Raw genomic sequence first — 13,756 nt, forward strand, 5'->3', positions numbered from 1 at the left:
AACTGTATGAAGTAATACTTATGAGTCATCGACTCATTTTAATTTTTATGTATGCCCCTCCCCACACATGAACTAAATGAGCAGTATGCATCAGGACGGACACGGCCCAAGGAAAAGAGCAAGAAAGTCTAGGCATGAGAGTTTTAATTGTATGAGAGACCTTTGTATCTTAAGATTAATATTTTCCGTTGTAAACCTCTTTTATTCTCAAAGCACATTTTATTTTATAACGTAGAGTTTTGTACCTTGGGTATGGAAGTAAAAAGTTTTAAATCGAACAGTAATTCCCGTCGTCCTTTCTAAAATCATTTTTTAAAAAATTCCCACCACAAAGACGGGCGTTACATAGTGGTATCAGGTAATTCCCGTCGTCTTTTCTAAAATCATTTTTTAAGAAAAGTCCAACTACAAGGATGAGTGTTACATAGTGGTATCAGAGCAAAGCCCAGGTTATGCTAGACTCTATAAATTCTTTCAAAATAAAAGAGAGAAAACTTTTTTCCAAAGAAAGAAAATTTTTGAAAAGAGAACTGCAAGTGAGGGAAAAACCTAGACTAACGTCTTCCCAAGGCATGTCTCATCCTGCAGTAAGTATAAGAAAGTATTTCATTCTAATGCTATGAAATTTTCAAAGTATGACCTAATTAATGCATGCATGTTAGACTAGCAACTAGTAAGAAGTAGTAATGCTAAGTGCGTAGAATGTAAGAGGTATCAAAGACTGAATGTAGTTAAAGGATAAGGAATGGATGATGGAACGTTAGGACATGTAGAAATGGTTACTTGCTAATTGAGGAACGAATTGGAAACGTTAGGGAGACTGCAATAGTTAAGAAACGCATGAACGACCACGAGCTAAGCTAGGATCGAGATGGAAAATGAGATTGCAACTTCAAGCCTTGCTGGCAAGAATCTTAGAGTGGAAGGTATGAGCGCTTCGTGATGGATGGGCCCAAGTACTTCGAACTGACATTAAGCATGTCAATGGAAGAGTGACAAGACGTGAGGGCAAAGTTCTACACAAGAAGTGACTGAGATGCTGAATGTGTGCAGAGACATGTGAAGACAACGCGAGGACTAGTATGAACGGGTCCATAGTAATGGTAAGCAAATTATTAGAACACTGCACGAATTCCTAGAATGCTAAGCAAAATTTCTAGAACGTTAAGCAAATTTCGAGGATGAAATTTATTTAAGGAGGGGAGGATGTAACACCCCACTCCTTCTTTCTGACGTAAGCAAATTCAACTACGAGTCTCGTTACGAGTGCCAATTCTCGATGGTGTGTTTTTAAAGATATTATGTGATTTCTAAACTACACCCAGTGTTTTAAATGCACTGAAAATATTTATATGGGGTATTGCCAGTGTTATTGAACCAATGTTGATTTTAAATAAGACAATTATAATATTTTTGAAGAGCTCCAAAAATATTATAATTGTAGGAAATTATTTTAATATCACTTTCTTACAATGATTTCAGTTATTTAAAATATTATGGGTTTTAAATTATGTTGAAAACTCTAATTAATTAAATAATTTTATTCTCTTAAAGATATTAAATAAGATTTCACCATTTTATTAATGATGAAGAAATATTATTTTATAAACTAAAGTTTAGTTTAAATAATATTCTATTTTAATTCCTCTCAATGCTTTTAGTTAAGATAATGTTTACGTATTTTCAAATCAGTATTTAAAGTCCACCACTAGATCGTTTTGAAGATCCCAAAATGAAGGGCCTAGATTAAATACTCAAGCCCCTCTCTTTCTCCCTCACTTTTCTCTTCCCTCTCTCTCTCTTCCATGTCCCTCACGCGTAGGCTGCAAGCTCTCCTCCCCCCCCTCACCAGATTCTCCCTCTCTCAGCCTGTGTGCCACCCAGCCTCAGCGCCACCACCAACGACCTCCTCTCACGCTGGCAAGCTCCCACCATAGAACCCAGCCTCCATCTCGCAGCCACTCTCTCCCATGCACGCCGGCCTCACGCACAGGTTCACCGTGCGCAGCTCCTAGCACCGTCGTACGCAGCCACCGAGCACCACCATGAGCTCCCCCTGACCTCCCCCTTCCTCCTCCCTTTGACCTGAAGTCGGTGGAAATTTTTTAAAAAATGATTTTAGAAAGGACGACGGGATTTACCGTTCGATTTAAAACTTTTTACTTCCATACCCAGGGTGTAAGACTCTACATTATAAAATAAAATGTAGAACTTGTGTGTTCGAGGAGCTCTGTGTGGCTTGGTGAACCCGTGCGTGAGGAGATGTGGGCGTGCGTGGGAGAGGGTGGCTGCGAGATGGAGGCTAGGTTTGGTGGTGGGAGCTTGCCGGCATGAGAGGAGGTCGTTGGTGGTGGCGGTGAGGTTGGGCGGCACACTACGACGTTGGGCTGAGAGAGGGAGAATCGGCTGAGGGAGGAGGAGAGCTTGCAGCGTACGCGTGACGGAGAGAGAAGAGAGAGAGAGAGAGAGGGAAGGGAAAAGTGAGGGAGAAAGAGAGGGGCTTGAGTATTTAATCCAGGCCCTTCATCTTGGGATCTTCAAAGCGATCTCGTGGTAGACTTTAAATACTGATTTGAAAATGCGTAAACATTATCTTAACAAAAAGCACTGAGAGGAATTAAGATAGAATATTATTTAAACTAAACTTTAGTTTATAAAATAATATTCCTTCATCATTAATAAAATGATGAAGTATTGTTTAATATCCTGAAGAGAGTAAAATCATTTAATTAATTAGAGTTTTCAACATAATTTAAATCCCATAATATTTTAAATAACTGAAATCATTTTAATAAAATGATATTAAAATAATTTCCTACAATTATAATATTTTTGGAGCTCTTAAAAAATACTATAATTGTCTTATTTAAAATCAATTTTGGTTCAATAACACTGGAAATACCTCATATAAATATTTTCAGTGCATTTAAAATACTGGGCATACTTTAGAAATCACATTATAGCTTTAAAAACACGCTATCGAGATTTGGCACGCGTAACGAGACTCGCAGTTGAATTTGCTTACGTCAAAAAGAATGAGTGGTGTATTACATTTATGACAGCACCTTTTTAAGCCTATTTGCTAGAACTTTGGAAATAAGTTTATACAACAAATTACATAGGCTTATAGGCCTAAATTAGCTAGCTAGTTTGAGATTTGTAACTTTTGGGATCAAAGCAATATGTGTAAATTGAGAGATCTATTCATTTTCTTTTCATGAAAGAAATTCAACACAACATTTCATATCTCATCCTGAACAGTGCCTTGAAAGGTTTGGTAGAAGCCTGCTCCGAAACCATCAGGTCCTGGTGACTTTAGTGGGGTCATGTTCTTTAATGCAGCTTCGATTTGTTCCCTTATGAATTCTTTATGGAGGATTTCATTCATCTCCTCACTCACTTTTGTGTCCGTAGCCATTAGACACTCTGCTCTGACCTCTTGTAAAGGTTGGTGAATTTTAAACAAGTTTTCAAAATACCTGTTAAACAATTCTTCAATGTCAGCAGGTTCTGTCCAGTAGTTGTTTTGTGAGTCTGTAATTTTCCTGGTAATTATTCTTTCTTCTCCTTTGTGTTGTACAAGGACGAAAGAACTTGATATTTCTATCTCCCAACTTATACTAGTTCCTTTTAGCCCTTTTTTTCATATGATGTCTTCTTGGTCGAGAAGGACACCCAAGTCAACTTGAATTCTCTTAATCTCTTTAGCATTGTGTTGTCCCTTTTTCAGCTTGGAGCCCCTTCAGCCTCTTTGATTTGTCATTAATAATCTTCACACTATCCTTGCATTTATGTTTGCTACATCTGGTTAACCCACTGCCACACCTTTTGAGTAGATTTTGAATTTTATCTAAAGGGTCTTGTCCTTCTACTTCTTCTCTCCACTAGGAATCAATAACTCTACCACATTCTTCATCTATAGCCCATTTAGCTTTGTATCATAATAGCTTCTTCTTGTTCCTTCGATCTGACTAGACTTCATTGATGGAAAGCAAGATAGATTTGTGATCTAATGTTCTTGCAGCAAGACATTCAACCCACACTTCTTTAAAGATCCCAGACCACTCTAAATTAGCAACAACCTTGTCTAATCTTTCCTTAACAAATGTTTCATCCTCATGCTTATTACTCAAGGTAAACTTCTCTCCCCTCAGCCAGGATCATACAAATAATTATCTTCCAAGGCATCCCTAAACGCCCTCATTTGTGATTCTAGCCTTTGTCTACCCCTTACCATTTCATCCTGACTAGGTACCTCATTAAAATCACCTATTACACTCCATGCACTATGAATAATAGGTTTAATTGCAATCACAAGGTCCCATGATTCTAATCTTCTACTAGGATCTAGTTGACCATAAAACCATGACAGTAACCATTTTATATTGAGAGACTCATCATTTATCCAAGAACAAATATGATTTTGGGAATATTAGCTATTTCCAGATCCACTTCAATATGCCAGAGTAAAGCCAAACCCCTGCTCCTATCCATTGGTTCAACACCAAAATAACCCTCAAGCCCATCCTTCTCTATAGATTATCAAATTATCCTTGTTTCAATTTTGTCGATCAGGAAGATAATTTTGGGCTTCTTATCCCTCACCAAAAGGCAAAGATTGTGGTTGACTAACAGCCACCACCAATGCCAATTGATTCTTAGAAAAGGTTGTTCCAGTGTCAATTTTGAATTTCTTAACAATGTTCTCTGAGGATACATCATCTAAGTTATGTTTCTTTGTAGAAAAATTAAGCTTAGAATCAGAAGAAGCACCTTTAGCTCTTGCTTTCCTCTTCTAGCGCCTCTTCTGCACCTTCATCCCACTGTCTACCTTGTCGAGATGTGATTTTCCCACCACCATGGAAGGGCTTGCTCTGTTAGGTTTGATAGACAGCCCATTAGCAACCATAAGACTGCTTTCTAGGCCCATCTCCCCCCAACCCAAATACTCTCCATCTCCTATTTCAAGCATAGTAATATTCCTTCCCAAAGAGACGTTATCTCCCTATTTTTTTCTCCGTAACTTCCTCCCTCATATCTCCTGAAACTGCTCCAAAAACCCCAAAATATGCCTCATCATCCTTATTCACCTTCTATCCCTTAGAAATCATATCCACTTTCAAATTTTGAACCTCCTTGATTTTCGCCAATACTCTTGTCGTTCCCTAATTTTGTTCCACTCATGGAATCGCCATTCACCGTCGTATCTGGATAGAGATCAAGATTTTTCCTTCGTCCATGGAAATCACCTTGCTAATTTGACTCTCCACAATTTGTATCTTGTTCGATAGCCTTTGGTTTTGAACTTTTTCTTTAGCGCATAGACTCTACTCCCAACCAAGACCTATATTGTTATTCTATTCTATGTCTATTAGAATTCAGGTTCCCTTTCCTTTCAAATCCTTGTGGTCCATGAAGTATGCACCTACAATTGAAGCACATTTGGGGTAACTTCATGTCAAATGTAAAACTTAGGCACTGGAAATATATAACCACTTCGACGGGGTTTAGCCTCCAATACTAAGCAAATTGAGTGCACAAATTCGATGTCGTTTCATTACTGGAAGTTCTTTAAATACAATAGAAATAAAAATAACGGAAATACAACATGACCAACAATTAACGGGCGAAACAAATCCCAAACAACATGGGAAATAACTACCCAAAACCCTTTCCACCATAAATCTCAGCACATCACTTTAAGATCCAGACTTGACTCAACAGAATTATAAATGACTCAATAAACATAAACTTAGACTCACAACCCAAGACAAATACTGACCCACAACAATAGCTAAGCCACTAAGCAAATGGCATGTGACACTTCCCTTCCCATCAGAAGACCTTGCCCACAAGGTCTGGGAAGTCCTTTGCTAAAACTGAATATTCTACCCAAGATGCTTCATCGTGTTCCAAGCCTTTCCATTTGACCAACAATTCTGAAACTGTAGTGTTCCGTTTCTTCTTCAACCTACGTTGTAAAATGTCCTCTGGTTCTGCTCGTAGGATACCTTTTGGATTACTTGGAGGAATTGTGGCTACAAGGTGATTTTGACTAACTAGCTTCCTCTTCAAATGATGGACTTGAGCTTCAGACGGCAACTCCATTTGTAAGCAACAATGCCAATTTTTTCTATAATTTGATAGGGCCCGTAGAACCTTGGGGATAACTTCAGATTGTGCCTTTGTATCACTGAATGTTGTTTGTAGGGCTGGAGACGAAGGTACACCCAATCCCCAATCTCAAAAATCCTTTTGGTTCTCTTCAAGTCTGCAAATTTCTTCATTCATTCTTGGGCTAATTGCAGGTTCCCCTTCAAAATCCGTATTATCTAGTCTCAGGACTTCATATTTTCTTCCAGAATTTGCGCAGAAGTTGACCCATAAGTAAAAGGGAGCAACTTTGGAGGTGAGTATCCATATACTACTTCAAATGGTGTTAATTTAGTTGATGTGTGAGTGTTAGTGTTGTACCACCACTCAGCTAGAGGTAGCCATTTTACCCATTCCTTCGGTCGATCACTAGTAAAACATCGTAAGTACTGCTCCACATACTTGTTCACAATCTCTGTTTGACCATTCGTTTGAGGATGGTAAGATGAGCTAAATTTTAATTCTGTACCTTGTAATTTAAATAGCTCCCTCCAAAAATTACTAGTGAATGTTGGGTCTCGATTGAACACAATCGAACTAGGCATACCGTGCAACTTGAATATATGGTCATGAAAACTTGGGCAATTTTAGAGGCAGTGTATGGATGAGCAATGGGTATGAAGTGGGCATATTTAGAGAGTCTGTCCACTACAACTAGTATAACACTGTACCCACTAGAGATAGGTAATCCTTCAATAAAGTCAAGGGAAATGTCAGTCCATACCTTATTGGGGATAAGCGGTGGTTCAAGGAGGCCTACTGAATGAACATTCTCTGTTTTATTCCTCTGACATACTTCGCACTCTTTTATGAATTTCAGTATATCCCTTTTCATTCCCACCCAATAAAATTATGCTCTAGCTCTTTGCATTGTCTTATGAATTCTTGAATGTCCTGCTGGAGGACTACTGTGAACTAGTCGTAGCAGCTAGTCCTTAAGAGATGAAGAAGCCCCAACATATAGCCTGTTCTTATAAAACAAGAGTCCTTCCTTCATGCCATATTTATGGAGGTCTAAATCTCCCTTCTCATAGTCTTGTAGCAGCCTTTGTAACTCATAGTCAGTTCTATAGTATTCTTTTAGTTGTGCTGTCTAGTTGGTTGTTGGCATGGATATAGCTGCTAGTTCCCCTATTTTCTCTTCTTCCTTCCTTGATAACGTGGTATGGTGGTGAATGATGCAGGCGTGAGTTAGTGGTTCCCAAGGATTCCATCGTGCAGGAGAGAGAGCTTAGCAACATTAGTTGGTGGTTCACGGTGTTGGGGGTGAATGGACGAGATTCAGAGGGAGGGAACACTTACCGTTGTCGAGTATGAAGACGGCACCAATGGAGACTCAAATTCATCCAAAATGCAAGAAAGTGAGAGAGCGAGAAGGTTTCTATTGTGAGTGAGATAGAAAGTGAGAAAAGAAGAGAAAAGAAACTGTAAAAATAATTTGTGGGGAGATGGGATGCGAGAACGAGAGAAATTCAAGCTGAACAAAATTGAAGAGAGGGAGGAAAAGCAAAACCGTCGGGGTGGGGAGAAACAGAAGGGAAGAGAAATAGAACCAAAAATAAATTCTTACCTAAACGACACCGTATCATCCTTAGGGTTGGGATTCATTTGGTCTTGGCCTCGGGTTTGGGCTTGATACGAGAGGATTGCATGTTGATCGCTAAGTGGTTTGAGGAGGGAACAAGTTCCTACTCCTGGGCCGCGTGGGGTTCACTCCATCAGGGCCCAGTCGGCCCAGAAAAATAGCCCAACGAGGATGGAAGAAAAAGGGGAGACTGGGTTTAGCCTAAGGGACGGCCTGCACCAGCAGGAATGAGGTCACACCCCACATGCCCGGCAGCCTAGACGATCAGATAGTGGGCACGTTGCATTAAATGCACAAAGGAGTCATCATGCAAGGACCACATGCCGCATTAAATGAGCATCATTACCGTTGCCACCGAGGTAGTGGGAACATCATCCCCCTACTTGCTAACATGGACGTGTAGGAATGAGAAGAGACAGGTTGGGTGCAGCACGTCAAAATGGACTCTGCGACTAGAATGGTGCACGGTACGACTCAACACGATCCACTGGTAGCCATGGGGACCACCTCGGCCTACTATAAATAATTAACAAGAATGCATGTAGAGGGATCTCTCTTTCTCTCTCTCTCCCTTTGATTTCATTTTACACTCCCACTGTTAACAAGAATTCTGACTTAGGCATCAGAGGTATCTCATACCCATCGAGCCCCTCTCATCAAACCTTGTAGGGACAAAGCAGCGGCCTCGTTGCCTAGTGTACAAAACATGGCATCAACATGATTGTTTGAATTGAGAGAGCCTCTCAACTCATCTCATTTAGTCATTACAACTTTTTCAAGCTCACACACAAAATAAAATAAAAAATTCAATTTTTTCAAATTTCAAAATAAAAATAATATTTTATTCGACTTTTAATTTTCATTTCATCTCATCTCATCTCATGCTAAAATTAGTGAGTCAAAAGGATTGCATATTGATGACTAAGGGCTTGTTTGGATTGAGAGAGTCTTCCAACTCATCTCATCGAATCGTTACAATTTTTTCAAATTCACACATAAAATATAATAAACAATTCAAAATTTTTAAATCTTAAAATAAAATATTATATATTTTATTATATTTTTTGTAAAAATTTATAAAAGTTATAATAATAAAATGAGATCTCATCTTAATTTAAATTAAATTTTAATTTTTATCTCATTTTATTTTATTTTATCTCATCTTATCTTAATTTGTTATCTAAATCTTATCGGAGAAAAATACTTGATAAAAGAGATAACAACATGGGAATGGAAGATTTTAAGACAGAGAAAAAGATAAAAACAAGCATTAAATATTTATTTTGCTTTTCCCTCTTCCACTACGTCTACCTCTCTCTTAAAATCACTTTCCATTACTCACATTCATTCTTTGCTTCATCCTCTTACATCACGAGATCCCCATCTCCCTCCATCTCTGTCTCTTCCTCAACGTTTCTCTGCTAGTACATCTCGTCCTCTTTGTACTGTTAAACGCAAACATTGCCGAAAGAACATACTTCTAGCCCCGCAAACATCTCCAACTCTTCACAAACAATCTTTAGACTTGTACGATATGTCACATTCTGCGAAACCCATACAAGAAATGGGCGTCGATTCCTTAATAACTCGGTTCCAGGACACGCTTGGTTGCGACCAAAACAAGCCAGACTTCAGAGAACTCGATCTGGGCTCGCCCGTCTCTCCCCTGATGACTACTACTCGGGGCTCCGTTGCCAATGGTAGTTGTGGTGGTGCAGCCACTTCGAGCTGCAGTTCGAGCTCGTCTGGATCGATTTCGGGTAAGAACAACAACAACCAATTGGTTAAGAGATCCGAGAGTAAGCCAAACAATCTCTCCAGTGAGCCCTCCGGTTTGTCCGAAACCAGCCCAATTACCCCCGAGAGCCTCCGATCCGTTAAAAGTAACCATAGTTCGAAACCGGGTCATCGGCGATCGGTCTCTGCTGGACCTCCATTGATCTACTCAGGTAGAAGCTTCAGTAGTGCTAGCAACAATGCCTCTGGCAACGGAGCAACTTCAGCTTCATCGAGTTCGAGCACGAATGCATTACCCAGTGGCAACATTTGCTCTCCTGGGAAAATCTTAAAGGCTGGTACCGCTCCTAAAAATGCCACTAGGACTGATGTTTTGGGTTCTGGCACTGGTAACTATGGCCACGGTAGCATAATGCGTGGTGGTGCTAAATGGGCTTCCGCTGGAAGTGCTGCAGACACTAATGTAACTGGGAATATACAGTTTGCAGGAGAAGCGGTGATGCTTAAGCGTGCAATGGCGAGTACTGATCCCGAGGAGGTGAAAAAGGCTGGGAATGAACTGTACAGGAGAGGGCATTTTGCGGAGGCCTTGTCCTTGTATGCTCGGGCTGTTTCGCTGTGGCCGGATAATGCGGCCTACAGGAGTAATCGGGCGGCGGCGTTGACGGCACTGGGGAGATTGGGCGAGGCGGCGTCGGAGTGTGAGGAGGCAGTGAGATTGGATCCTGGTTATGGGAGGGCACACCAGAGGTTGGCATCTCTTTATCTCCGGTGAGTGTTGCAAATAGAATTGGAAGCAAGGTTTCAACTGTTGTTTTTTTTTTTTTTTTTTACTATTTTGATTGCTTGATCATGATCCTTGGAAATAATGTTTCTTTCTGTTTTGGGGATTTTTGCTTAGATTAGTCTGATTGCTCCGTCTTGTGTTTTGATCTTCGTTGTGTTTACATTGGTTTTGGTGCATTTGTGTGCATCTTCTCATTGAGTGATTGGCTTTTGCTAACCTTTTAGTATTCTTTTGCACTGGTGAACTGGAGTCGGCTCCGAAATTTCGTTGTTGTATCTGTCACCCTAGTTTGTTGTATTCCGGTCCGTAATATACCCAATTAGAATGGATGATTGCTGGTTCAGTGGTTGTTAAAGTTGCTATCATTTATGATTCCTTCGTTTAATACTGGGAGAAGGTAAGACTGGTTTCTAATTTTTTTTTTCTTTGAATTTTGACTCATAAATTTTGAGTACTGAACCTTTGGCTTTACAAATTCATGTTTAGAAGAATAAGTTTGTCTTGAGTAATTGTTACCATCTGCAAGATTAATAAGATCATTGGATTAACATTCATGGATCATTTAACTTACTAGTCGCAATTTTCTACAGTTTTGGGCTGGTCGAATATGCCCAGCGCCACCTATATTTCACTGGGCAACAACCTGATCAATCTGACTTGCAGAAGCTAAAGTCATTGGAGAAGCATCTGAACCGATGTGCAGATTCTCGAAAGATAGGTGATTGGAAGAGTGCAATTAGGGAATCTGATGCGGCCATGGAAGTAGGAGCAGATTCCTCCCCTCAGGTAGAGCCCTATTCTGAAGTATCTCAATTTTCAAATTTATGTGGAGCGAAGTATAAAACTGGCAACTTATTAAAATAGTATTTACAGCTTGTTGCTTGTAAAGCTGAAGCCCTTCTAAAGCTCCATAACCTTGAAGAAGCAGAGTCTATTCTACTGAACATTCCTAAGTTGGACAATTTTCCTCCTTCCTGCTCACAGACCAAGTTCTTTGGTATGCTTGCTGAATCTTACCTGCTCTATGTCCGAGCCCAGATTGAGATGGCATTGGGAAGGTATGCTATGATGTATAAAACTCAAATGCAGAGTAGTTATGGCTTTTGGGGTGAGTGAGAACATTGAGAAGATTCCTTGCAGGTTTGAAAATGCTATTGTGGCAGCAGAGAAGGCTGGCCTGATTGATCATAGTAATGTTGAGGTTTCGAGGATGTTAACCAATGTGAAAATGGTGGCAAGAGCTCGCTCCCTGGGTAATGATCTCTTTAGCTCTGGAAGGTTTGCTGAAGCCTGTTCGGCCTATGGAGAAGGCCTAAAATATGATGGCTCCAATTCTGTTCTCTACTGTAATAGAGCAATTTGTTGGTCTAAGCTTGGACTATGGGAACAATCTGTTGAAGACTGCAACCAGGCCCTCAAAATCCAACCCAATTACACCAAGGCCCTTCTGAGGAGGGCGGTCTCAAATGCAAGGGTGAGTTGGCATGCCATTATTTGTGTTCATGGTGCTGTTATACTCTGATTTTTCAGTTTGTTAAGTTATATTTAACTAGTTGGCATTGCTTCTTGTGGTATGTTATAGCTTGAGAGGTGGGTGGAAGCTGTGAGTGATTACGAGTTATTGAGAAGGGAACTTCCTGGAGACATCGAGGTTGCTGAATCTCTACAGCGTGCACAAATTGCGTTACAGAAATCTCATGGAGAGGAAGTTGGTATGAACTTTGGTGGTGAAGTAGAAGACATTTCCAACCTAAATAAGTTTAAAGCTGCAGTATCTTCTCCTGGTGAGTTCAGTGTTTTTATTTGCTCCTGGTGTTGCTTATCATACTACCAGCTCCACCCGTCATTTTATAGCTACCCTGCCTGAATGAAAATTTGGAATTCCAGGCGTTTCAGTACTTCATTTCAAAGTGGAATCAAATGAACAATGTGAAGAAATATCCCCATTCATAAATATGCTGTGTGTTCGATATCCATCTGTTAATTTCTTTAAGGTAGGTGACTTCAGATTCTTTACCTAGCTCGTATTATTTAGATCATTCCACTGCATTCCAAGTATAAAAAGTAATAATAACTCCACTGCTTTCCATATGGTATTCAAAATGAGCTTTTACTGTGTATGTTTTCATTGTATTCATGAATTTTCAGAAGTCATGTCTGGTTTCTTTCCCTGTTATAATCCTTCTGATGATTTTATGTTGGATCTGTAAACAATTTTAATGTTTTTTGATTGTAGGTGGATGTGGAGGATCACTTAGCAGTGGCAAAAGCTGAGAACATAAGAACTGTTCCAACATTTAAGATATATAGGAATGGAGAGAAAGTGATGGAGCTAATCCGCCCAACCCATCAATTATTGGAGGACTCAGTGAGGAATTGCAGTACCTAGAACAATGCCCAACCATACAGCCATTCTATGGTAACTGTCCAGTATTCACCATATCTACTCAACTCATTCTAGGATTATTAGTTCTACCTGTTAGCCAATTACCTTCATAATTGTTTCATAGAGCTTTAAATCAGAAAACCCTCCGGAAATTAGCGTCTTAGTTCATATTTGCGGGATTATATGTTCTTTCCATTTCGATATCTGTGATTCATTCTTCTACTTTTCAGTTCCACTAGTTGTCCTAATTTTTTGTCAGACTTATTCTTATATCCTCATGTTCCATATTTTGAGGAAAGAGCTGAAAAATTGTACAATTTATTAATATTGTCTGCTTTGTTAAAACCTACATATGAGAGAATGAGAGAGAAGAGAGAGAGAGAGTTTCTGTTAGCAACACTGTGTACGTAGATGATATGTCCAAGTATTGAAAGCAATGAGAGGGTAAATTGTGGCTGGCTGGTTCCTTCCTTCACATTTGTCTGTTTGTTTTGATCCAAAGATGAAAATGCACTACACAACAAGGGAGTGGCTTTCCCGGTGCCCACGAAACCCTCAACCTTGATATATGCTGGAATATTTGGCTAAAATTTTCACCAGATACAAACAGGCTTCGTGGTATGTCAATGGTATTTAATATGCAAATTTTTTGTAATTTAGCTTTTGCGGGAATCCCTTCCTTTTCCCTGCTGAAGTGATTACCCTATTTGCTTAAATGAAAACTAAGAAAATCATGGGTTTAATATCCCCACCGACATTGCCCACTATAATGTTTTTCCTGGTATAAGGTTGCAGGATATGAAATCATTGTTATATTCTGCCTCTGTATCTACCTACCACCCAGCTTGATTTTAAACAGCTGCAACAACAATGTTTGCTTCTAATCACTTCAACACCCCACTGCGGGTCCTCAAGTGTCTCCTAAGTTTGGGTGGTGTCATCAGTACTTGCTTCTCTTAAAAGCTGGCTTTGCTTTTTGCAACTTCTGTCACTTTCTGAGGATGGCCTTTCGCTAAAGATCCTGAACGTTTTGATATATTGCCACATCCCTCCACAACTCCTCCCCCTTTTATTCTTTTAGTTGCATATTTAGACATATTTTGGGTCA

General features: G+C 39.7%; 1 protein-coding gene across 2 annotated transcripts; it reads left to right on the forward strand.

Annotated features, from left to right (window-relative positions):
- The first annotated feature begins 9,061 nt into the window (after nt 1-9,061).
- Nucleotides 9,062-13,236, forward strand: LOC108981778 (inactive TPR repeat-containing thioredoxin TTL3-like). Of its 2 annotated transcripts, XM_018953031.2 has the most exons (7): nt 9,062-10,246; nt 10,853-11,048; nt 11,136-11,320; nt 11,403-11,736; nt 11,845-12,046; nt 12,150-12,256; nt 12,499-13,236. In XM_018953031.2, exons 1-7 carry the CDS (start codon nt 9,273-9,275, stop codon nt 12,649-12,651), a joined length of 2,151 nt encoding a protein of 716 aa, XP_018808576.2. In that variant the 5' UTR covers nt 9,062-9,272; the 3' UTR covers nt 12,652-13,236. The 2 variants fall into 2 exon arrangements, with proteins under 2 accessions (XP_018808576.2, XP_018808582.2); XM_018953037.2 differs by lacking the exon at nt 12,150-12,256 and having other exon boundaries at nt 12,499-12,644.
- Nucleotides 13,237-13,756: the final 520 nt, after the last annotated feature.

The sequence above is a fragment of the Juglans regia genome, chromosome 1 (assembly GCF_001411555.2).
Source record: "Juglans regia cultivar Chandler chromosome 1, Walnut 2.0, whole genome shotgun sequence".
NCBI lineage: Eukaryota > Viridiplantae > Streptophyta > Magnoliopsida > Fagales > Juglandaceae > Juglans > Juglans regia.

Excerpts from the sequence above, each read along its gene's own strand:
- LOC108981778 (XM_018953031.2), top strand. The coding sequence starts at position 9,273 with ATGTCACATTCTGCGAAACCCATACAAGAAATGGGCGTCGATTCCTTA. Across the intron at positions 11,049-11,135 it reads GAGCAGATTCCTCCCCTCAG|CTTGTTGCTTGTAAAGCTGA; the intron begins GTAGAGCCCTAT and ends TAGTATTTACAG. Across the intron at positions 11,737-11,844 it reads GGGCGGTCTCAAATGCAAGG|CTTGAGAGGTGGGTGGAAGC; the intron begins GTGAGTTGGCAT and ends GGTATGTTATAG.